Source organism: Canis lupus, chromosome 10, assembly GCF_003254725.2.
Source record: "Canis lupus dingo isolate Sandy chromosome 10, ASM325472v2, whole genome shotgun sequence".
Classification (NCBI taxonomy): Eukaryota; Metazoa; Chordata; class Mammalia; order Carnivora; family Canidae; genus Canis; species Canis lupus.
Genome location: NC_064252.1, coordinates 42,590,617 through 42,613,423, shown reverse-complemented (window position 1 = coordinate 42,613,423; position 22,807 = coordinate 42,590,617). Strand labels below are relative to the sequence as shown.

Here is a 22,807-nt window from a genome sequence, read left to right as displayed (position 1 = left end):
ACAGTTTCTGACCCAGGGCCTCACCCGGCCATGGAATATCCCTGCCCTGATTGCAGAAAGGACCAAGAAGTGTTATATAAGATTGCATGCCCCACCTTCCACTCCTTAGGTACTGGATGCTTAAGTGCTGAGCCCATTACCTTCTTTGACTAACAGACTACTTACTCATATCTAAAGCAGGAGTCCATACTGGACCACTGTGGCTTATTTGCTTGCCTACTATTTGCTGCACACCACGCTCTATCCTGGACACTGGATAACTTTTATCTTCATTAGAGGGCAGATTAAAAAAAAAAAAAGTTAAGTAACAGCACTGGTAAGTGCTGGAGGGCTCCACCAGCAGAGTGGGGAAAGTAGTCAGGGTGGGGGAGGGGGGCCGGGAGAAGTTTCTCAGAGGGGGCATTTGGGTGTCAACCTGAAAGACAGGGCAGTCCTCCATACCTCTCTCCTACACAAGCCCTCACCACCCTCTCACCATGCATCTTTTATGCACTGAGGCCAGTGAGGTTTATAAAGCTTTGAGATTCGTTGGTCCATGTAAGTCAAAAAATAAAAGCAACTTATTGCTTAGCCCCTTCAAACCACAATCATCCACAAATCCGCTGCCAAATAATATTGTTCACCCGGGGGATTATCTACCTTGCTCTTCCACCTCTGCTTAAAAACAAACAGAAGGAAGGAAAGAAAGAAGAAGAAAATTCTTCTCAAAAGCTCTCCTGTAGTCTCCCCACGCTGCCGTGCAAACAGTCAAAAATCAAATCAAAAGTGGTTCTTGCAGGCCACTCTTCCTGTTCCTGCCCACGTCCTGGTGCCGCCCAGGCCTTTCCTACAGTTCTTCTTTGTGCTTTATCGGAGATTTAAAACCCGGGGCAGGGATCCTTTCTCAATGCTCAAGACACAATAAAATATTAAATATGTTGAGTCAATATCACAGCACAGGATGCCCAAGTGACTCCCAGAAGAGGCCTAAGGATCTCAATCAATACCACAAGCCAAGACACAAATACCCTCCCCGTTCTTTCTCCCCTAACCCAAGAAAAGCAGCGCTGGAAAGAACTACTGCATACACAGGGGACTTCTTGTGGGCAATACAGCTGAAGAACGTGCAGCATCTGCAGACCTGCCATGGGTCAGGTCCAAGGCAAATACTCAGCCAAGTGGAAACTAAACAAAGCAGATCCTGGCTCAAGAGAAAGAATATTCTAGGAATTCAACCTTCTCAGGATTGCACTGTTTGGGCAGGGGAGTGGGAGAAGCAGGTAGAAGCTGCCACAAACTTTACAGCATGCAGTTCAGCATCAGAAAGTACATCGCCCTGCTGCAGAACTTCCTTACTATGGGCTCAGCAAGGATCTTGCCGCCTCTCACTTCCCTACTCTTCATTCCAGCTCTACCTGCCACCTCTGGATTGCTCAGTGTATTCCCCAGGGCCCCGTGAACACGAGTGGAGGGAGGCTCCTCACCCAGGAACCCCCTCACCACCCGAAACACTAAGCACGTGTCTGGTATGGGTCAGGCACTCAACATTTCACATGAATGGACTTTGGGGATTGAGAAGTATCCTGAAATATTTAAGTGTCTGGATGTTCATTTAGGTTTTTAAATACTAAAAAATTAGAACCAGTTAAGTATCTAATAAAGGACTAAATGAGTAACTTAGTCTACAGCCAGAAGGTTGAGGGCTGTGCAGCCATAAACTTGCTGTGGTCCAAAAGTACTCCAGGAGTCCCAAATGGCTACTGTAGACCTCCTGGACTACACAGATCCAGGAACTGAGCAGGGTCCCCACTCTGCAGACTCCCCAGAAACCAATCTAGTGAGACAAAACTCCAGGCATTCCCATCAAAAGCCCCAAACCCAGAGCAAGACCAACTATCTGGCCTGGGGAGAAATTGGAGAGAAAGAGAAAGGGACAGGGTCTTGCTGCATCCCACATCCAGCCCAGCAGCACACCTGTCCTCTCTGCTCTGTCACCAAAATACTACTCAGAAAGTTCTCCTACACTGGTGCATATACTACAGTGTCAGCCTTAGATGACCATGTCCAAGCATGAGTGGGATGCAGAGCAACAGCATAGCAACCAAGCCAACACCTGACAGCAGAAGAGGATAAACAGAGGAGTACAAGGTATTCAAAAGACAAACTGTGTCCTAGAAGAAACCCTCAAGGAAGAAAGGGAAATCCTCACAAACACTTCATGCTCCAAGACATCAAGAACATGAATTCAGGAAAATAAGAATGTAAAGAGGAAAAGATGAAACAGAAAAAAGGGGAGAGGAGATATCCAAGAAATGATGACCAAAACACAGTCAAATGAGGGGTGCCTAGGTGGTTCAGTCGGCTGAGCCTCTGACTTGATTTCAGTTCAGGTCACAATCTTGGGGTTATGGGATGGAACTCCGTGTCAGGCTCCACACTCAGCATGGAGTCTGCTTGTGATTCTCTCCCCCTCTCTCCCCCAGACCCCACTCATGTGTTCTCTCCCTCTCTAAATAAATTAAATGTTTAAAAAACACAGCCAAATTAGTAGGTTAAAGCAGCAAAGTGTGGGATACACAGCAGAAAACTGAATTATTATCTTAGAGGAAAGGATACTAGTTGAAGAGACAGATAGAAGCATAAAGGATACTAGTTGAAGAGACAGGTAAAAACAAGAACAAAAAGAAGACAACAGCTATCCAACAGAAAGGTCTCTGAGGTGGGGATTCCAATAAATGGAACATTAGGTGCATTTTTTTAAAGATTTATTTATTTATTTGTGATAGAGAGAGAAAGAGGCAGAGACACAAGAGGAGGGAGAAGCAGGCTCCATGCAGGAGCCCGATGTGGGACTCGATCCTGGGACTCCAGGATCACGCCCTAGGCCAAAGGCAGGCGCTAAACCGCTGAGCCACCCAGGGATCCCGATTAGGTGCATTTTTAAAAATACACATAATGAACAAGAAAATTTCCTGATGTGATTAAAGAAATCAAAAGCATACTGAAAGAGCACACTGAATTCCAGAAAAATCTAACACAATGTGTTCAAGGTAGTAACAGATCACAACCAAGTTACTAAACTACTTAACCTCAAGGATACAGACAGTTACAAGTGCAAAAAGCACATCACCCACAAGGGAGTAAAAAGGAGGGGGAAAAAAAAAAGGCCAGCCTCAGATTTCTCCCATTGCCTTGTTAATTACAGGAAGACCCTGGAGCAAGCTCTGGATGGCCAGAGACTATTATACCCAGCCAAGGTGTCATTAAAGTCCAAAGCAAGGGACAGACCCTTGTAAATGTGAGACAATGGGAGAAGAAAACAGGAATCTAGGCAATCAAGAGATGAGCCAAAATTAGGGCCCCTAGGTGGCTCAGTCATTTGGGCACCTGAGAGAGAGAGAGATGAGCCAAAATTAAAGATTCTGTATTAGGAAAGCCATACCTGAATAAAAGCATTAGATCAATTTAAGTAGAGGACAGAGCCAAAGAATGATGGACAGCATGACAATGGACAGAATGAAAAGTACAACATGAAGTTAATAATAACATGCTTTTAAGTGAGAAACCAGAGAGGAAGGAAAAAGAGTAAAAATGCTGGCACCTTGGCACCCTTCTAGGCTGGGGAGTAAACCCATATGGTCAGAATCACAACACTGCTTTAAAAAGCCACAATCCTAACCTTGTGATGCTTTCACAAATCTCTTCCCTTAACCTTTAATGAACCCTTTAGAAAATAAGCTCTTGTGTTAAGGAAACATTTATTTTTGAAGCTTAACATTTCTCTGGTTTTACTTCAACTTCTCGCTTAGTTGAGATCAAGTAAAAACAATACTTTTGTTACAAAATAGCACTGTCAATTATTAGCATTGTAATTATTTTATTACAAAATAGCAGGTTCCATTTTCACAAAGTACAAAGGTACTTTTGTCTCCAAAACTATCACTGTACCTGCCCTAAATGCAGTATACAGTGGTCTCAATGAAGTGAACCCAGGGTGACCAGAGGTTACATTGAGCATCTAGAATATGGGGTAAGAGACATTTTCTTCCTTGTACTTGTCAAGTATTGATGGATTATACTGAATATGTGCCATTTTTATGATTTTATACTAATACAGAAGGATCTGTCTTAACTAGAACAAACTGGGGAAAAAAATTACCAAGATGTTATGTTAGCAGTGTTTAGAATTGTAGGGTGGATATGGTAAAAATTTTCTTCTTCATACTTTTCTGTATTCTCCAGGAAAAAAATATCCAGCATTGTTAAAGAGGGTGTGGTGATGCTGGAAATTTATGGTAGCTAGTCAAGTGTTGAGAGAAAAAAAACAAACTAGAAACCTCGACGTGTATTAGCACAGGTACACAGAAGAGTGGATCAGCACTGATAAGAGGGTACAGAAGATTTCCTGTCCTTTTCTCTTACTAACTTAATTTCTGGAAAGTGAACATTTACAACTTGTATAGTTAAAAAGACACATATTGCTTTTGTTTCTTAATAGAAGAGGCTTCTCAGATGGAATGATTCCCAGTCCCTGAGATGCTGGCATGGCAGGTAGAGCATCAGAGAATGTAGGTGGATTAAAACCCCAGATGAAGAGGATGAAGGGATTTCAAAATTCCCATGGGGTGGAGCAGTCCAGTGATGCTGCATAAATGTAGAACAAGGGGGTGAAAACTGCCCTGAGTCAGACGCAGCCCTCAGACACTACCCAGGACGATGTTTTTTAGGTCAGAAACAAAATTAAGGAGGAAAGGGCTCCGTTCATACTCAACAATATATAGGACCTTGGAACAACACACCACACAAAAGCCTGGCATGCCCAAGCTAAGGTGCCCATATTGTAGCCTTTATATGCTTTTGATGGCTGGAAAGAAAAAGAAAAGAGCTCATAAAAGCAGATGAGTTTCTAAATGGAGTTACCTTCAAGCTTCACCAACATGCAGTACTCAGCATGCTTAGACCTTAAGGTTTGGAATATTCCAACTGGAACAAAACTCACCAGTGGCTATGGCCCAGTAAACGTCTGATCCACTCAGTAACTCACCACATGCTATGGGAGAATAAACCTGGGACCCAGGCACTTGAAGGAGAATTCGAAATGGAGCGACCCGTGCATTGGAATCCAGCACTGCATCCAGAGCACCTACCAGGCGACCTTCAAAAGAAAAAAGAAAGTGCATCTCTGAGCACAGGGACTGACCAGCTGCCCACTCCCCGCACACAGTTCAGTTGGTGCTAAACATGACACGAGAAGGCAACAGGCTTGGGTCCAGTTCTTCAACTCACCTCTCAAGAGCCTGAGCTCCATGAGGCCCAGAGCTCTGGCTACCCGATGCCAGATACCCAACATCTGGAACAGGGCCTGACATTAACAGGCACTCAGTACACATTTGCAGAATCCAGTGACCAAGTGAGCAAGGGACCCCAGAAGAGTCACTTAACTTGCTTGCTTTCCTCAACATCTTCAAAACAGAGGCAACATGACTTTTTTTTTTTATTTTTTTTTTATTTATTTATGATAGTCACAGAGAGAGAGAGAGAGAGAGAGAGAGAGAGAGAGAGAGAGAGAGAGGCAGAGACACAGGCAGAGGGAGAAGCAGGCTCCATGCACCGGGAGCCTGATGTGGGATTCGATCCCGGGTCTCCAGGATCGTGCCCTGGGCCAAAGGCAGGCACCAAACCGCTGCGCCACCCAGGGATCCCAACATGACTCTTTAAATAAGAGCTGGGGATCTGTACTCAGAATGCCTGACTCGAGTCCCAGCTCCCCAATTTTCAAGCTGTGTGATCTTAGGCAAGTTACTTAACTTTTCCATGCCTTGTAAAATAGAATAATCGCTGTATACCTACCTCATAGGGTAATTGTAAGAATTAATGTATGCAACATTCAAAAAGTCTTAGACTCTTAGACTATCACCTGGATGTAAGAAGTACCATTATTATTTTATCATCATCCCCATGGTAAATGAATAACCCCTGCCTACTCCAGAAGGGGACTGTGAGCAGCAAGTAATATACTGGAGTCCTTCACAGGCCATAAAAGCATACAAAGTAAAGGTTTATCATTCTGTTGTCATGAATATCAGCATGAATCCACAGCAAACACAGAAGCACACCCACCCACACAGCAGGTGGCAGACGATTTCATATTGTCCCATTACTGGTAAAAGTGTTTGCCAAGCTTCCACACTGTAAAGTTACTCCTTTTTCTCTTCATAATTAACAAGTATGCTGTGAAGTACTTTGAAACTACATTCCTCATTAAATTTTCAACTTTTTTATTTCTATCAGTATGGTTTCATGTTCTCCTGCTTTATCCACTCTGGCATTACAGGTATTTTGATGTTCACATTGTCTCTGACAATGAGTAGCCAGTGAGAGCCCCTTCAAGCTGGCTTCTGTGTCCTTTGGACATGTCCTCATTATTCTTTCTACTTTCTGGCATGATCAAATAATCCCAGTTCATCCTGTATTTTTCCTGCTTTAGCCCTGGAATCAGCAATTTCTCCAAGAAGCCCTGGTTCATTTAGTGAAGAATGATATGAAAAGCCAAGATCTAGGATGCTTGGGTGAGTCAGTGGTTGAGTGTCTGCCTTTGGCTCAGGGCGTGATCCTGGAGTCCTGGGATCAAGTTCCGCATCAGGCTCCTGGCAGGAAGCCTGATTCTCCCTCTGCCTGTGTCTCTGCCTCTCTCTGTCTCTCATGAATAAATGGATAAAATCTTAAAAAATAATAATAATAAAAGCCAAAATCTGGGAGCCAGGTATACTTACTGCTATGAGGGTGCTTGCTCCCAGAACCTTTCAGTGGTCAGAATTTGGTACTATACGTACATGTGCGTATATGCATAGGTGCATGGGTATATATATATGTATGTATGTATGTAAATACATAAGTACACATTAACATTATTTTTATATTGATTTTATACATAAAAACTGAGCTCACATCAGTACCTCCAATTGCAATCCACTACCACATTGTTCATTCCCATTTCTTTCCACATTTCCAACTCTCTTCAACACCAAGGAACCTGGTTTCCATTATTCTTAATGTATTTACATATCTAATCAGTCCTCCTGTTGCTACCACTGTCCCCTTTCTGACAGATGCCCTCTTCACCCTATTCAGGCTCCAACTGCCCATCCACCCCACCCGTATAATCACCTTGATCTGTCCCAATCAATGGCTTGAGGGGAAGAAGGAGAGTGTGTGACTTTTTATAGCAATTATTCCTTAGGCTGCTCAGAATTTTTACCCCCTTACTGGTTTGCACCTGACTTCAGATAATTGAGGGGGGCTGAAAGCTGTCAGATTAAGGGGCTGCTACTTTAACACAGAACCTACACAGCTGCTTAGGGGAGCTCTGTGATTAAAAGCACGGGTCGGGGGGATCCTTGGGTGGTGCAGCGGTTTAGCGCCTGCCTTTGGCCCAGGGCGCGATCCTGGAGACCCGGGATCGAATCCCACGTCGGGCTTCCGGTGCATGGAGCCTGTTTCTCCCTCTGCCTGTGTCTCTGCCTCTCTCTCTCTCTCACTGTGTGCCTATCATAAATAAATAAAAATTAAAAAAAAAAAAAAAGCACGGGTCGGTGTGGGGGGGTAGGGTAAAGTTAAAGATGCATTTGTATAAGATTGATAAACATGCCTGACTGTCAAAGCTTGGAGGGAGGGAGTGATAGGGAAGTGGATGGACCCTAGAAAGGTGCTAAAAACCCCACCTGTTCTTCATGTAGACTTAGCACTTCCCAATTTAAGTGATCTGTTGTAGAATCCGTATCTAGTTTGCTAATAAGAAAAACCTGAGCAACAAAAAGAAGGAAGTGAGAAGGGTAGGAAATAACAGCATCACCACAACACAGAAAGCAGTCGTTTTTATCAGAAAGAGTGATTTTTTTTTTTTTCCCTCTTCAACTCAGGAGGCTTTTGCAATGGTCCGGGTGTCTTATACCAACACAACCAACCTGGTACCAAACTTCAGCTGCTGGGAAGGTGGGGAGGGAGCAATGAAGGGAATGGGGGGCAGACAACGACTTCTAGTTTCAGCTCTACCATGTAAAGAATTTGGAGTTCTCACTCCCATCCTGACAACAAGAAGCTGAACAAACTGAAAACCAGGGGCTTTTCTGGGACCCATCAAAGAACTAAGGTCACAGGTCAAATCACAACCCAAAATTCTGGAGAGAAGAGACAATTCAAAGTCACAGCCAAGATCTGCTTGCTTGACACAGAAGGCACCGGGGCCATTACACCAGTAGGAACACTTAAATGGTGGTTTTGACAAGTTGCTGGAGGCTGAGTGCAAACTAACAGGAGAGTAAGAAACTCCTGGTGGCCATAGTCTTAGGGGGCCCCAAACCCGTATGGTTTTTACCACCAGGTTCTTGCTATGAAAAGCCAGGAAAAATCCCCACATGCTTGCCTAGGGGAAGGGAAGTCATCACAGTGCAGGGTGCTCAGAGCATCCTCCATAACACACGCCCGCTCTCCAGGGGAAAGACTTTTCCAGAATTTTATCCTAGCTAGGGGAAGGCCATTTCTGACTTCAACCCACTCCAGTCTTCCAGTCTCACCTAAGGAGGGGGTGAGAGGAAGAGAGAGGCATCCAAGAAACACTACTAAAGAGTACAACCCAGGGACACAGACTGAGATTTCTCTGATAAGATTTACAGGGTGCTTCTCCCCATTCTTTATCACCACATCGACAGCTGAAGAGCTGGAAGACTTCGATTCCACGTGAAGAGTTCAGGGTTTGGGCGTTTCTCAGTGTTTAAGAAATCTCTACACCCAACATAAGGCTTGAACTCACAACTCTGAGACTAAGAGTCCTATGCTCTGGAGCACCTGGGTGGCTCAGTTGGTTAAGCGTCCAACCCTTGGTTTCAGCTCAGGTCATAATCTCTGGGTCATGAGATGGTATACACCCTCAAGCTCCTCCTGCCTGTGCTCTCTCTCTCTCTCTCTCTCACTCTCTCTCTCTCTCAAATAAATAAATAAAATCTTAAAAAAAAAAAAAAAGAATTAAAAAAAAAAAAAAAGGCCATGCTCTATAGACTGAGCTAGCCAGGTATCCTGGAATTCGTTGTTAAAGCAGCCCAAAGACAGACCAAAGCAAGGACACCTGAGGAATCTGAGAACCTCAGGCACCTGTAGCTACAGCACACAAATACAGCCCAAGTCCTGGTCAGAGTCACATAGAACTAAGAACTATTTCTTCAGTTCTTAGTACTCCATACATCACGTCGGGCTTTCAGAAACAATTACAAAGAATGCTGAGAAGCAAGAAAACACAGTCTGGAGAGACAAAGCAAATATGAGAGAATGAGCCTCATGTGTGACACAGACAAGATGCCCGACCAGTCCTATCAGAATCACCAAATTCATTAAAAACAAGGGAAGTCTGAGAAACTGTCACAGCCAAGATGACCACATAGTAAGTAATGTCCTGAGAGGTGACCCCCGGAGCAGAAAAAGGCCAGCAAAACCTGTATAAAACATGGCCTTTACCGAACTATCATATCAAACTATTCGTTTTCTACTGCTGCTCCAACAAATAACCACAAACAGTAGCTTAAAACAAAACAAATTATTACCTCATAGTTCTGTAGGTCGGAGGTCTGATACAGACCCCACTAAGCTAAAATCAAGGTGTCAACAGGCACATTCCTTTCTGGAGGCCCAAGATGAGAATCCCTTTGCTTGCCTTTCCCAGCCCTGAGTGGCCACTCACTTTATTTGGGTCCCAGCCTCTTCCCCCATCTTCAAAGCCAGCAACACCAGGGTGAGTTCCTCTTCCACTTTTGAAACCCCTTATGATCACATTGAGCACTCCTGCTTAATTCAAGCTCATCTCCCTACATTAAGATCTGCTGGTTAGCAACCCAATTAATTCCACCTGCACACTTAGTTCCCTTTTGCCACAGAACGTAACATATTTACAGGCTTAAGTCATAGTCTGCCCATCACCATAATCCATCAATATCTGTTCATTCACTGTAATAAATACACCATACCAATATGTCAATAGTCAGAGAAATTGGGTATAGTGTCTAAGACAACTCCCTATACTGGCCTTCACCATGTTTCTGTAAATCTAAAACTGTTTTAAAAAAATAAAGTTGAGTTTCTTTTTTAAAAAAGTGACAAGGGGGGCAGCCCCAGTGGCGCAGCGGTTTAGCGCCGCCTGCAGCCCGGGTCATGATCCTGGAGACCTGGGATGGAGTCCCACGTCTGGCTCCCTGCATGGAGCCTGCTTCTCCCTCTGCCTGTGTCTCTGCCTCTCTCTGTGTCACTCATAAATAAATAAAATCTTTAAAAAAAATAAATAAAAAGTGACAAGGGAAGTCAGGTCATTCAGCATCCACTACAGACAAGGGCCCTCCACTTCTGCACAAATACAGACTGCCCCTTTTCAGGAACTCCAGGAACGGAGGAGCTCTGAATCCAGGATAAACCAGAGCACTCAGGGCAGAGCTAACCAAAGCACAAACACAAAAGAAATGGCAGACAAAGAGCCAAGATGGTAGAGAAGATGCCAAGGTGAGACGCAGGTCGGTGAGAGTTCGTAGCAGGAAAAGCAAAATGAGAAATGAAAAAATCAGGAAGGAAAAAGCATCCTTAAATCTCTGCTGAGTGGTGAAGGAAAAAAAGATTTGCATGGCAAAAAAATTGTTCAAAGTCATGAGAAAATGGGGTATGATGTCCACAAATGTCAAGTCGGTCTAAGAGAAAAATATATACATATATATGCAGCAATAAAGTAAATATATGGCAAAACGTGTACACAAAGCTCCTAACAACAGGGTATGTAGCCCTACTTATCTGTCTTTTTATTTTATTTTTTTGTAAAGATTTTATTTATTTGGGATCCCTGGGTGGCGCAGCGGTTTGGCGCCTGCCTTTGGCCCAGGGCGCGATCATGGAGACCCGGGATCGAATCCCATGTCGGGCTCCCGGTGCATGGAGCCTGCTTCTCTCTCTGCCTGTGTCTCTGCCTCATTCTCTCTCTCTCTCTGTGACTATCACAAATAAATAAAAATTTTAAAAAAATTTAAAAAAAAAATATTTTATTTATTTATTCATGAGAAACAGAGGAGGGGGGTAGAGACACAGGCAGAGGGAGAAGCAGGCTCCATCCAGGGAGCCCGATGTGGGACTCGATCCCAGGTCTCCAGGATCATGCCCTGGGCCGAAGGTGGCGCTAAACCACTAAGCAGGCTGCCCTTACCTGTCTTTTTATAAGGAAGCTGAAGATAACTCACATGGATGTCTCTGAGGCAATATTTATTTGCCAGGCTCAGGTTCATTAACAAGACAAAATACTGGGGCACCGGGTGGCTCAGTGGTTGAGTGGCTGCCTTCAACTCAGGTCGTGATCCCAGAGTCCTGGGATCGAGTCCCACATTGGGTTCCCTGCAGGGAGCCTGCTTCTCCCTCTGCCTGTGTCTCTGCCTCTCTCTCTGTGTCTCTCATGAATAAATTAAAAAAAAATTTTTAAAGACAAAATACTGAAGCCTTACATCTAGAGTCTGTTTTCTCACTAATCCTTTGGCCACTCTGGATGGAGGGATGAAGTAGGCAAGGCTCTGAGCAGTAGGGACCACTGGCCTCACCAGCTGTAGCTCCAAAGCAGGCCTCCTCTTCCCCTGCTCTTGGGTCTATTTAAAGACAGGGTAAGGATTATTTTCAGAAATGCTCCATCATCCACAAACCTACACTTCTACCTACATTCAGATTGACTCGGCTCTCCCAAGCCCCACTTGGCGAAGTCCTCGCTCTGTCTCCATGAACGAATCCCCCCAAGTGCAGGGCAGCTCCCATGGAGCACACTGGCCTGCCTAGAATCTGCGGCAGCTCCATATGGCTCGTCTGGCTCTACAGGAAAACCCTCCTGGCGGCTCACGGAGTGCAACTCTCCTATTTTTAGGCTATTAGAATAACAACTCTGGCTGAGATAGATGTCGAGTGACAAGTTTTATAATTAGGGCCCAAAAGGGGCCTATGAATAATTTGCTTCTAAGTGATAATGCTGTTCTTTCTTTCTGGCTGGGTTTCATGCACATGGATGGTACCAAGTTCAAGACAAAACGGCAGCTACTGACATGGGACAAACAGGGGCACTTGGAGAAGCCTGCCCACTGCCTCCTCGTTTATATAACCTCTGTGTTGAGCCTGGGACTTAACCACAGGCAGCAGTGACAAAGTGCTCTGCTCTTACCAGTAAGAGCACCCTAGCGTAGTAAAACCCATTTTTTTTTTTTACTTTTATTTATTTATTCATGAGAGACAAAGAGAGGCAGAGACATAGGCAGGGAGAGAAGCAGGCTCCCTAGGGGGAGCTTGACGCAGGACTCGGTCCCAGGACCCTCGGATCACTGCCTGAGCTAAAGGCAGACACTCAACCACTGAGCACCCAGGTACCCCAAGTAAAACCCACTTAAAACACAGCAACACCCAGCCCCCATGGAAAGCATTTTCAGGAAAGTTAAAAAACAGAAAACAGTCTATTTTTTCCCCTGCACTGAAGAAAACAGGTCTTCCTAATGGTGTTGGGCTTAGAATAGACTTCAGCAGCCCCAGGAAAAAAAAAAAAAAAAAAGCTTTTACCCCAATAAAGAGCTTCTCATGGGATCCCTGGGTGGCTCAGCGGTTTAGCGCCTGCCTTTGGCCCAGGGAGTGATCCTGAGGACCCAGGATCAAGTCCCGCGTCAGGCTCCCCGCATGGAGCCTGCTTCTCCCTCTGTGTCTCTACCTCTCTCTCTCTGTCTCTCTCTCTGTGCCTATCATGAATAAATAAATAAAATCTAAAAGAAAGAGCTTCTCATCATTATCCACAAGCCATCGACATAACAGCACGCCCACAGTGCACCGCGCTCAGCACGATAATCCAGTTGGGAAACTAATTTGGTCCAGAGCTCTGTCTTCGTGTTAGGGCTGTTTGGTTTGGCTGCTATCACTGTCTTGGAGACATGGAGGGGGAGCAAAGAACCAGAAAAAAGGAAAAAACTTTTATTTGTGAAAAGTAGTAAGTAACCTAAAAGGTCACATGAAGTCCTTTCTGCTATCTTTGAAAAGAGAAGGCAAATGTTGGGAATATGTGCATTCTCAACAAAAGAGCTCTAACTATTCAAAGTCAAATTCACAATCCAAATAATTAGATTCCAGAGTTGTTGGTTTTTTTTACAAAGCATTTTACATAATTCAATATACCTCTTACTGTGTATTCCTTATGATTCCCACAAATCTCCACTAACCTAAGAGATGCTGGTGCTATTTTGAGAGTGCAGTCAATCGGTGGGCAAAGCCACAGGGTAACTGAATCATGCAGGAAGCTCTAGCGCCAGCCCCCTGACGAGCTCTGTCTTTATAACTCAGTGGATAAGACAGCAGCCACGTGCCCATCATGGTGACAGGAGCCTGCCAAATCTACATGAGTCTGAGCAAGTGAAAGTCCAGGGAGGAGAGCTTCAAGGGCACTGCAAGGTAGGGATCCTGGCCCTGGTTCTTGAGAACAGGATGGGCAGCCCCCAGGCCCCCACCTCCCAGATACATGGGAACAAGGACAGCCACACAATGACCCTTTGCCTTCTCAAGAACCAAGAGATGACAGCCAGTAAGGGGGCTACCTCTAATCAGCCAGGAGGAGTTACAATGTAGACTGTCCTGTTCACCCTGGACTTAAGGGAGACAGAACTCTTTTTGCCTTCACTCAAAAGTTGTGAAAATGCTTCATTGGGAATAGAGTTTCCGTTTTCCAAGATGAAAAGAGCTCTGGAGACAGTGGTGGTTGTGCAACAATGTGAACTATACACTTAATACCACTGAACTGTAAGCTTAGAAGCAGTTGAGGGGCACCCGGTGGCTCAGTCAGTTAAGCATCCAACTGCTGATTGCGGCTCAGGTCATGATCTCGAGTGGTGAGATCAAGCCCCATGTGGAGCTCTGCTTATGATTCTCTCTTCTCTCTGCCCCTCCCCACGTTCTCTCTCCCTGTCAAATAAATAAATAAATAAATAAATAAATAAATAAATAAATAAATAAATAAATAAATAAATAAATAAAATCTTTTTTAAAAAGCAGTTCAGATAGCTAATGTTCTATGTATTTTACCACAATTTTAAAAAGTATGGATTGATGGTAAAAGAAAAAAAAAAAACTACGATAATGGTCAAATGTCCACAATTGGGCTCCTAAATTAAATATAAAATCTTTTCCTAACTCCATTCCCCCAAGTGATGAATCATAAATCCATTTGAACATAAATGTGCTCTAGGTCCACACTGGTGAACCCTGACACGTTATTCTAGTGGCTCCATAAATAATCCTTGGATGGGGACCAAGCCGTCTGCTTTGGCTCAGACCAAACATAAGGATCCTGTCATAGTGAACCTCCGAGCAGGGTGACGTAATGCTCAAAGTGCATGACAATAAGAATCCTACACAAAACACCATCATGACAGCCAATTCCAAACACAGTGATAGCCCTGCTTTAACAGACACATGTTGCTGTGGATATAATGAACACTATCTCGAAAATTTTCCAGTATTTCTAGGCACTTGACTATCCAGTTATCTGGTCTTCTGGTATGATGATTACATAAAACAACTAAGATTAAATTCTTTCAGTGCAGGAATGACTCAAGGCTATAAAATGAAAGGTAAGAGGCACAGTGAGAGAAAAAACCAAGAATCAACAAAGAGGTTGACTTTAAGACATGATACCATCTCCAAATGAAATGCTGGCCGCCAGGGGCATCTGGGAAGAATGGGGATGGCTATCTGCTCCACCTCCACGCTTCCAAGCCCAGCACAATCCGGGGTTGCCGGGAGCTCTTCCCTGAACACTGATGTGTCCTTGTTGGCCTCTCCCAAAGGCTATCAGACCCAAGTGCTCCAGGACTATCTGCTCATCATCCTGATGGTTCTAGCCCCATGCTAACCTGTCCTTCTCATTCTGTTCAGCTCTTTCCAGATATCTGTCACCCTTTCTTTTGGACATACAAAAAGGTATACATAATTAATATGAGTTTGCAGATAAGTATACACCCATGAAACCATCAACACTATCAATGCCATAAACATGTCCATCAATTCCAAAAGTTTCCTCCCACTCTCTTATTAATATATAACACTATGATAAGAACATTTAACATAAGATCTACCCTGTAGTAAATATTTAAGTATACAAAATTGTTAACTATAGGCATTACACTGTACAGTGGATCTCTAGGACATGTTCACCTTGCATAACTGAAACTTGGTACCCTCTAATTCCTCCCCATTCTCCACTTCCCCAGCCCCTGGCAACCACCATTCCATTCTCTGCTTCTATGGGTCTATTTTATTTTTAGATTCATCATCTCACATAAGTGGTATCATGTAGCATCTGTCTTTTGGTGACTGGGTTCTTTCATTTAGCATAATGTCCTTGAGGTTTATCCACTTTGTTGAAAATGGCAGGATTTCCTTGTCTCTAAAGGTACTGCCACTCATTTTTTTTTTCTGCCACTCATTTTTAATCCTGAACCTTCCTCATTCAGATTCCAGTAGCCCCTATCCAATGAAGACTAGAATCATCCCGCTTGTTTTGACTTAGAAAAAAAAGGCAAAAAATTATGTTAGACTGACCCTGGTGCAATCAAATGTAACAGCATCAGCTATACTCCCTTGCCAGTTTCTGCTACTTCAAAAGAACCAAAGTCCTTTGGCAAAACATCTCTGAACTATCAATTGTGTTGAGAAACTATCTGCTTCGGTCAAGTCTTTAAACAGCCTGGTGCACTTTGGTCCCTGTTAACAGGAGACGTCCTGTTTGAGACATGATAATTTATCACTTTTGACATCCCATGTTGAACAAGACCAACAGGTGTTACTTATACTCCCAAAATCACATTAAGAGAATCAGTTATAAAGAATACCTTTCCCAAGGATGCCTGGGTGGCTCAGTCGGTTAAGCGTCTGCCTTCTGCTCAGGTCACAATCCCAGGACCCTAGGATCAAGCCCCACATCGGGCTCTCTGCTCAGCAAGGACCCTGCTTCTCCCTCTCCCTCTCCCCCTGCTCGTTCTCTCTTCTCTCTCTCTCTCTAATACATAAATAGTATCTTTTTAAAAAAAAAGAATATCTTTTCAAAAAATCTTCCCTAAAATAATACAGTTTAGCCTCAATTTGCCCTTCTAAAGCAATCTGGTTTTTTCCTTGATCACAAAACAAATACACATTTTGAAATCTATAAAACCCCAAAGAATGTTTATCTCATATCTTGCCACCTGACAATAACCCTTGGTATATGCCCTTATGGCCTCATTTCTAACTAGTCACAGATAAAGACTATTCCGTGCCCACATCAGGGATATTGAAGATTGGAAGGGAAAAACAAGGCTGAGCATGAAGTCCAAAGAACTGTCCCTTCATGCTCAGAAACAGTTACAGAAGGGTTGTTAAACTTGTTCAACAAGACTCCTATGTGGTGCACAAACCGGTTTACCAGCCAAATTTCATCAAAAGCAACCTGCTCCCCGATAGCACCCGATGCTGTTACAGTTACAATTTTACCTCCACCTCACCAACCACACTGTTGTTTAATGGCCCTGTACATACTTAAAGGCAGGAAATGGAGCTTAGAGGCATTGGAGGATTACAGAAAAATAAATAAGGTAAGGCAATAGGACTTCCTTTGCAAAATGGAAATCAATATGAAAGTCAAAAGGGTCAGTGAAGCAAGACATTTCCACAGACTCAAGTTCAAAATGAAAGACAGTACTTTGCTGGTTCCAGCTCCTTGCATGGAAAGAGCCCCCTGGGAGCTTATAAAACTGCAAACAAGTCTTAAAAAGGATGAGTCTGCCTGTTTCATCAGCTTACCAAGCTACATGCATTTCAATACAGCAACTCATGTGCAATTTTTAAGACATTTTCAGTGAACACCTACACTGTGCCAGGCCACTGTGGTTTGGATTAATCCTTCCCCAGAAGTAAAACACTGTCCTCATTTCTAAACTGCAGCCAGTGAGGCCACAGTGGGTTCCATTCCTCTTGCGAGTATACAGGTATACCAAAAGAGGTTAAGCTTAGCACACTATGGTTTGACACAATTATTTACAATACCCTTTACCACCTGGCAACAAAGCCTGTATTTCGGGCTTTGGTTTCAACATTTCTGTCCTTGATAACAAGTCTTTTAAGCTATCAAATTACAACTAACTTGCTACTACTAAATGTTAAATGTTGATAATCCACCGAAGTTTCTTACTTTAAATGCATGTACAAGGGGTTGCCAGGGGAAAGGCAGGGATCCTTTATCAGTTCCCAGCACCTGGAGTACCTGGCTCCTGGTGTGCCTTTAATAAATATTTGGTTAATAAATCCTCTCAGTAAAATGAAATCAAAGAAGACGGTCCTTTGAGTTTACTTGGAAGAAATTATTTTTCATATGCTACAAGCAGCTGGATTCTGTTCACTGAGGATTCTGATCTTGAAATCCGATTACTCAGTCTGCCATCTGCCACTCTCTTTCAGAGACCTGCAACATATCAACAACTGCATGGTTCTGTTTCAGAACTCCACTAATCTTATCTTAGACGAGGCAGGAGGTAAGTGTTTCAGTAACTAAATTTATCTTAGAGATTAAGTAGATTTTATTTTTTGTTTTGTTTTGCTGTTAGAAGAAAGCACACAGAAGTCCCAGCCTGTACTAAGTACGTACTCTGAAATGCTGAGCCCTCCCTTCTAGAAGATCAGACAGACGGTAATTTAACCATTAATTCAGGAATGGCAGAAAAAGGACAACAGGGCAAGCTAGAGAGGAAGGAAAACATTCTACCTCCCCAAGAACAGGTGCTCCAACCCATGGAAATAAGGAAGTAGATTTACTCCTATGGCTTATAGTCAGCCTTCCCCATTGGGTGACACTACTATAGACCCAGTCTGTAACAAGCCACCATCTCATAGAACCTGTTGTCATCTTCAGGTCCTAAGAAAGCCTTAGCCATGTGCACGGGTCATGGTAGGGTCCAAGGCAGAATCAGGGAAGAAAGGGACAGAGAATTAAATGACAGCTTGCCCCTGTCTCTACGGCCGTCACACATTGTGGGAAGGGTGGTCATCTAACCCTTTAGAAAATGTTTCTTTCTGAACCCAAGATGCATATCTACAAGGTCCATGGGCTGAGAACCAGTAGGGAAATGCAAATTTGGAGTATTTAGGGGAAAAAAATCTAATAAAAGTAAATTTTAATAAGATCAAATGGAGAAGCTTTAGCAGCTGCAATTTACTTTCTTGGACTCATGGACGGTTCTTTATTACAGGAGTTTTCTACTGGGAATTCTGATCTTGAAATCTGACAGTTCAAAGCCTTCCTCACTTGGGAAAAGCTGCTATAGCCTTCAAGACTCTGGATTCAAGCCAGTGCAGAGCACTTGTTGGCAAAACACTCTGACATTTATTCTGCAGACATCCACCCCACAGTAATGATGGAACTGGAACATCTCATGACTTGGCTCTTCTGTTCAGTGCACTTTTTGTGCTGAAGAGGCTGGCCACCAGCAGAAACCAAGTTAGGTCCTTATCACATAAGGCTGAGAACACAGGAGGATCCCAAGAGACAAACAACTTTTAGCAGGGTGTTGGTTAGCCAAGATCTAAAAGGCTTCTCTTTATATCATTTAAGAGGATTTTAAGTTGTGAGAGCAGTAACAGTGGAAATAAAAATAAATGTAAGAAAAATCCCCATTCAGTCCCACCAGATCAACAAATCAAACTGACTTTATGTTTCTGTGTTTCCTCCTGGCAAATGGATGATATTTATTTCACTGAGAAAGGTGAAATGGGTAGCAAAGTAATATTTTAGTTCTCAACTGGTCTAGAGCTGAATAATGTCCCCAATGCCCTGAGAACGCCCAGAAGGCTCATAGACTCCATGCAGGAGTCCCAACAGGAAGCCCCAAACAATCCTCAGTTGATCTAAACTAGGGAAGTCATATATTCAGGAGTCACAAAGTCCTGAGTTCAAATCCTGACTTTGTCCCTTAGTAGCTGTGTGGCTTAGATAAGCATCCTCACCTCCATCACCCTTTTTCCTCCTATGTCCAGTGAGGTCTGCATGGATGTTGAAATATGTGCAGAGTACCCGGACCAAATACCTGTTATAGCCTGAGTTGTGTCCTCCCAAAAAAAGATGCTGAAATCCTAACCCTTAGTTCCTCACAATATGACCTGACCTGGAAACAGGGTCTTTGCAGATGTAATTAATTATAATGAGGTCATACTGGGATAATCTGCGTAGTATCCACATGAGAAGACAGCCATGTGAAGACAGACACACAGGGAGAATTCCATTGGACGCTGAAGGCAGAGATTGGAGCTGCACAGCCACGAGGAATCTCATAGATTTCCAGCCATCACCAGAAGCAAGGAAGAGGCAAGAAGGGATTCCCCTACAGTCATCAAGGAGCTTGGCCCACTAACTTCCTGATTTGGAACTTCTAGACTCCAGAACTATTGTTCTGTTGTTTTAAGCAACCCAGTTTGTGGTTCTTTCTTACGACAGCCCTAGGAAACTAATGCACTGCCCAACTCAGGGAGACTTCCTATGGTCCACGTACATGCACTTGAAGAGTGAGAGAGCTTCCAATGTACAACATACAACAGTCTTTCTGTACCCAACGTGGATTTCATAACCAAGCTCTATGTACTAACTGTTAACATTATTTATTTTACCTATTGCCCTAGCTTGTCAATAATCTAAGTACAGGAAAAGACAAATTCAGGGAAGAGGCACCCATTCAAAGTCTACATCACTTGCTTAGATGGAAAAATATTAAGACTTTAGAAGAGTAAACACCTTAAAATTCCCCTGAAAGGACTCGTATCAAATATGGATCAGTAAGAAAAAGATAATACAATGAAATTAGTATATACAAAATACACAAATAGGCAGTTTGCAAAGGATTACCCAATAAACACATATTAGTGATTTAGGAACTGCAAATAAAAACTACAGTGGAATACCACTAACTATACACCAGATAGTTAAAATTTAAATAGAATACCTCACAATTAAAATTTAAATACAGTTTAATGACTCAGAACACCAAGTGTTACAGAGAATATGAAGTAAGTAGAATTTTCAAACACTGCTAGAGGGAGTGGAAAAGTGGCACACTCAAGCTGTATTTCTACAGCTGAACATACAAATAAATGTCTCATGAATTAGCAATTTCATTCCTAGATACATCCCCAAAAGAAATGCATATGTATGTATTACCGAAAAAGTCACAGGATGTTCACAACAGCAGTATGGATAACAGTCCAAATCTGGAACATCCCAGAGGTCAAAAATAAACATATTACATGGCAGCCCGGGTGGCTCAGCAGTTTAGCGCCGCCTTCAGCCCAGGGCCTGATCCTGGAGACCAGGGATCAAGTCCCATGTCAGGCTCCCTACATGGAGCCTGCTTCTCCCTCTGCCTATGTCTCTGCCTCTCTCTCTCTCTCTCTCTCTGTGTCTCTCATGAATAAATAAAGTCTTCATAAATAAATAAATAAACAAATTACAAAAACAAAAGTGTGGAACGTATAGAATTGCTCTTGCCATGAAAACGAATGAAGTAATGCCACATGAAAAACATGGATGAATTTTGCAAACATTGTATTAATATTTCATTCCAATTTTAGTATATGTGCTGCCAAGGCGAGTACAACACTATTAGTATAAAGAAGCCAGCCACAAAAGTCATTGATTACATTTACATAAAATTTAAATACTGGCAAAACTGATATAGGATAAGTCACAAGTAGGAGCAGTGATTGAAAGAAGGACTTCTATGCTACCTCTTGATCTGGGCAGTGGTTACTCAAATGTGCTTGCTTTGTGGTTATTCATCTGGTTTGACCCTTATAATTTTTGCACTTTTCTGTCTATAGCTTATACTGAAACAATAAAAGTTTATTTTTAAAAATGAAAAAGAAAAAAAAAAAAGATTTTCCCTCTAAGGGGAGGTGGGGGAGAAAGTCTCCTGCATGGAAGCTGGTGGAGCGTGAGCTCTTGATAACTTCCTTGTGATCAACATGAACACAACGTTTATTCGAAGAAGTTCCTACAATAGCCAAAGTTACAGCTACCATGGTTCACATTGGTCACAGAGTCACGCTCTGTGAGGAACAGGCCCACTTCAATGTGGGGGGGTAGAGGGCTTTCACTGCTGCTGGCACATGGCCAGGCCCCCAGGCCCCGCACAGACACTGGAGTCCTATGAGCCTTCTTGGGGCCTGGCCTGGGCATTTCTAAGAGCCCTCAAGGGGTCTCACATGCAGACAGGTGGAGGGCTGCTGGCAACGCATTTTCCAGTTGCTCGTTCAAATCCTTTCTACTCCACAGAAACCTGCAGGACCCCTCACATGAAGACCCCACCAGCCAATGGGCCTGAAGGGACAGGGAAGCAAGGAAAGTAGGACACAAACAACTCTACTCAGATTCCTTCATATCAGTCACCTGGTGCTTACCTCCCTACGGACTGAGAAGCCCACATGTCCTCTCCACCCCATGTGCCCCGTCTCCATCTGTCATGTTGCTCCCTTCCAGTCAGCCTCTGAAGAGACCCAAGCCCTCCATTCATGTTCCTGACTCCTTTCTTCCTGGATCTGCTTGCATCAATGACCCCTTTTAAATCTCTGAAACTGCTACCTGAGTGGCTCAGTTGGTTAAGCATCCAACTTTAGTTTTGACTCAGGTCATGATCTCAGAGTCATAAGATCAAGCCCTGCGTCAGGCTCTACACTCAGCATGGAGTCTGCTTGAGATTCTCTTCTCCCCCTCTACCCTCTCCCTCGGCCCCTTCCCCCACCTGTATGCTCTCTCAGATTGATAGGTAGATAGATAGATAGATGATAGATAAGATAGATAGATAGATGATGATAGATAGATAGATAGATAGATAGATAGATAGATAGATAAAAACAGGTGTTCCCTCCAATCTTTGGCTTCAATGCAGAGTAGTCTGGGGAGCTTCCAAAATATCGATGTCTGGGCCCACCCCCAGAGTCTGGTGTAATTGGTCTGGGATGCTGCCTGGGCACCAGCACTCTCACAGGCTCCCCTGTGATTCAGCTGGGCAGGCCAACAGAGAACCACCTTCCTAGGATCTTATCTTTCTCCCGATTCCTGAAGGCTCTTGACCTGCTATTTTGCCCTTGAGCTGCTGGTTTGTTTCAATACTTTCACCTTGAAAATTGCAGAAAAGTGAAACACACTTGCCACCCCCCTTTCTTCTTTACCCATTCCATCAGGCCTCCATCCAGACAATTCTTCTGTCGGGGGTCCTTGAAAGGATAACCACCATGTCTTTGACACATCACTCATTCTACTCAAGCCTTAGTTTTCTTATCTGTACAATGAGGATAATAATTCCCCCACACTGGTCATGTTAAGGACCAGATAAAACAAGGTGACATACATGAAGATGTCTCTCTCCACAAAATGACCCAAGTAGGCAAAGGACTTCTGGCTGCCCCTGGCCTCCCTGGTGCCTTTGTCAAGCAGGGGCTTGTCCTCATGTTCAGGGAACATCCCTGACTCCTGCCATAGCCAGCACGAAGGGGACAGAGGGGCAGGAGGCTCTATCATCTGAAAGCCAGATGGGACTAGCACAAAAACCCACACCTGCTGAGGGCCACCCTGACCCTTCTTAGCCACTGCTCCCAACACAAAGCATCTCTCACACACCCTCAAGAACAGGCCTTCCTAGGCTCTGATCTGCATCTGTCTACCTGTCCCACACATCTCAGGATTAGCCATGCGTTATTCTATAGGTTCTCAACCCTACCTGAGCAC

At 43.7% G+C, this 22,807-nt stretch overlaps 1 protein-coding gene across 3 annotated transcripts in view; it reads right to left on the bottom strand.

The window, feature by feature from the left end:
* Positions 1–22,807, bottom strand: part of TBC1D8 (TBC1 domain family member 8) — a 113,121-nt gene that overhangs the window by 64,842 nt on the left and 25,472 nt on the right. For 2 of the 3 annotated variants that reach the window (XM_049115439.1, XM_025463844.3), the window contains exon 2: positions 4,979–5,134. In XM_049115439.1, the coding sequence (XP_048971396.1) occupies positions 4,979–5,134 (156 nt within the window). The remainder of the gene's footprint in view (positions 1–4,978; positions 5,135–22,807) is intronic. The other variant, XM_025463847.3, reaches the window with a different exon arrangement.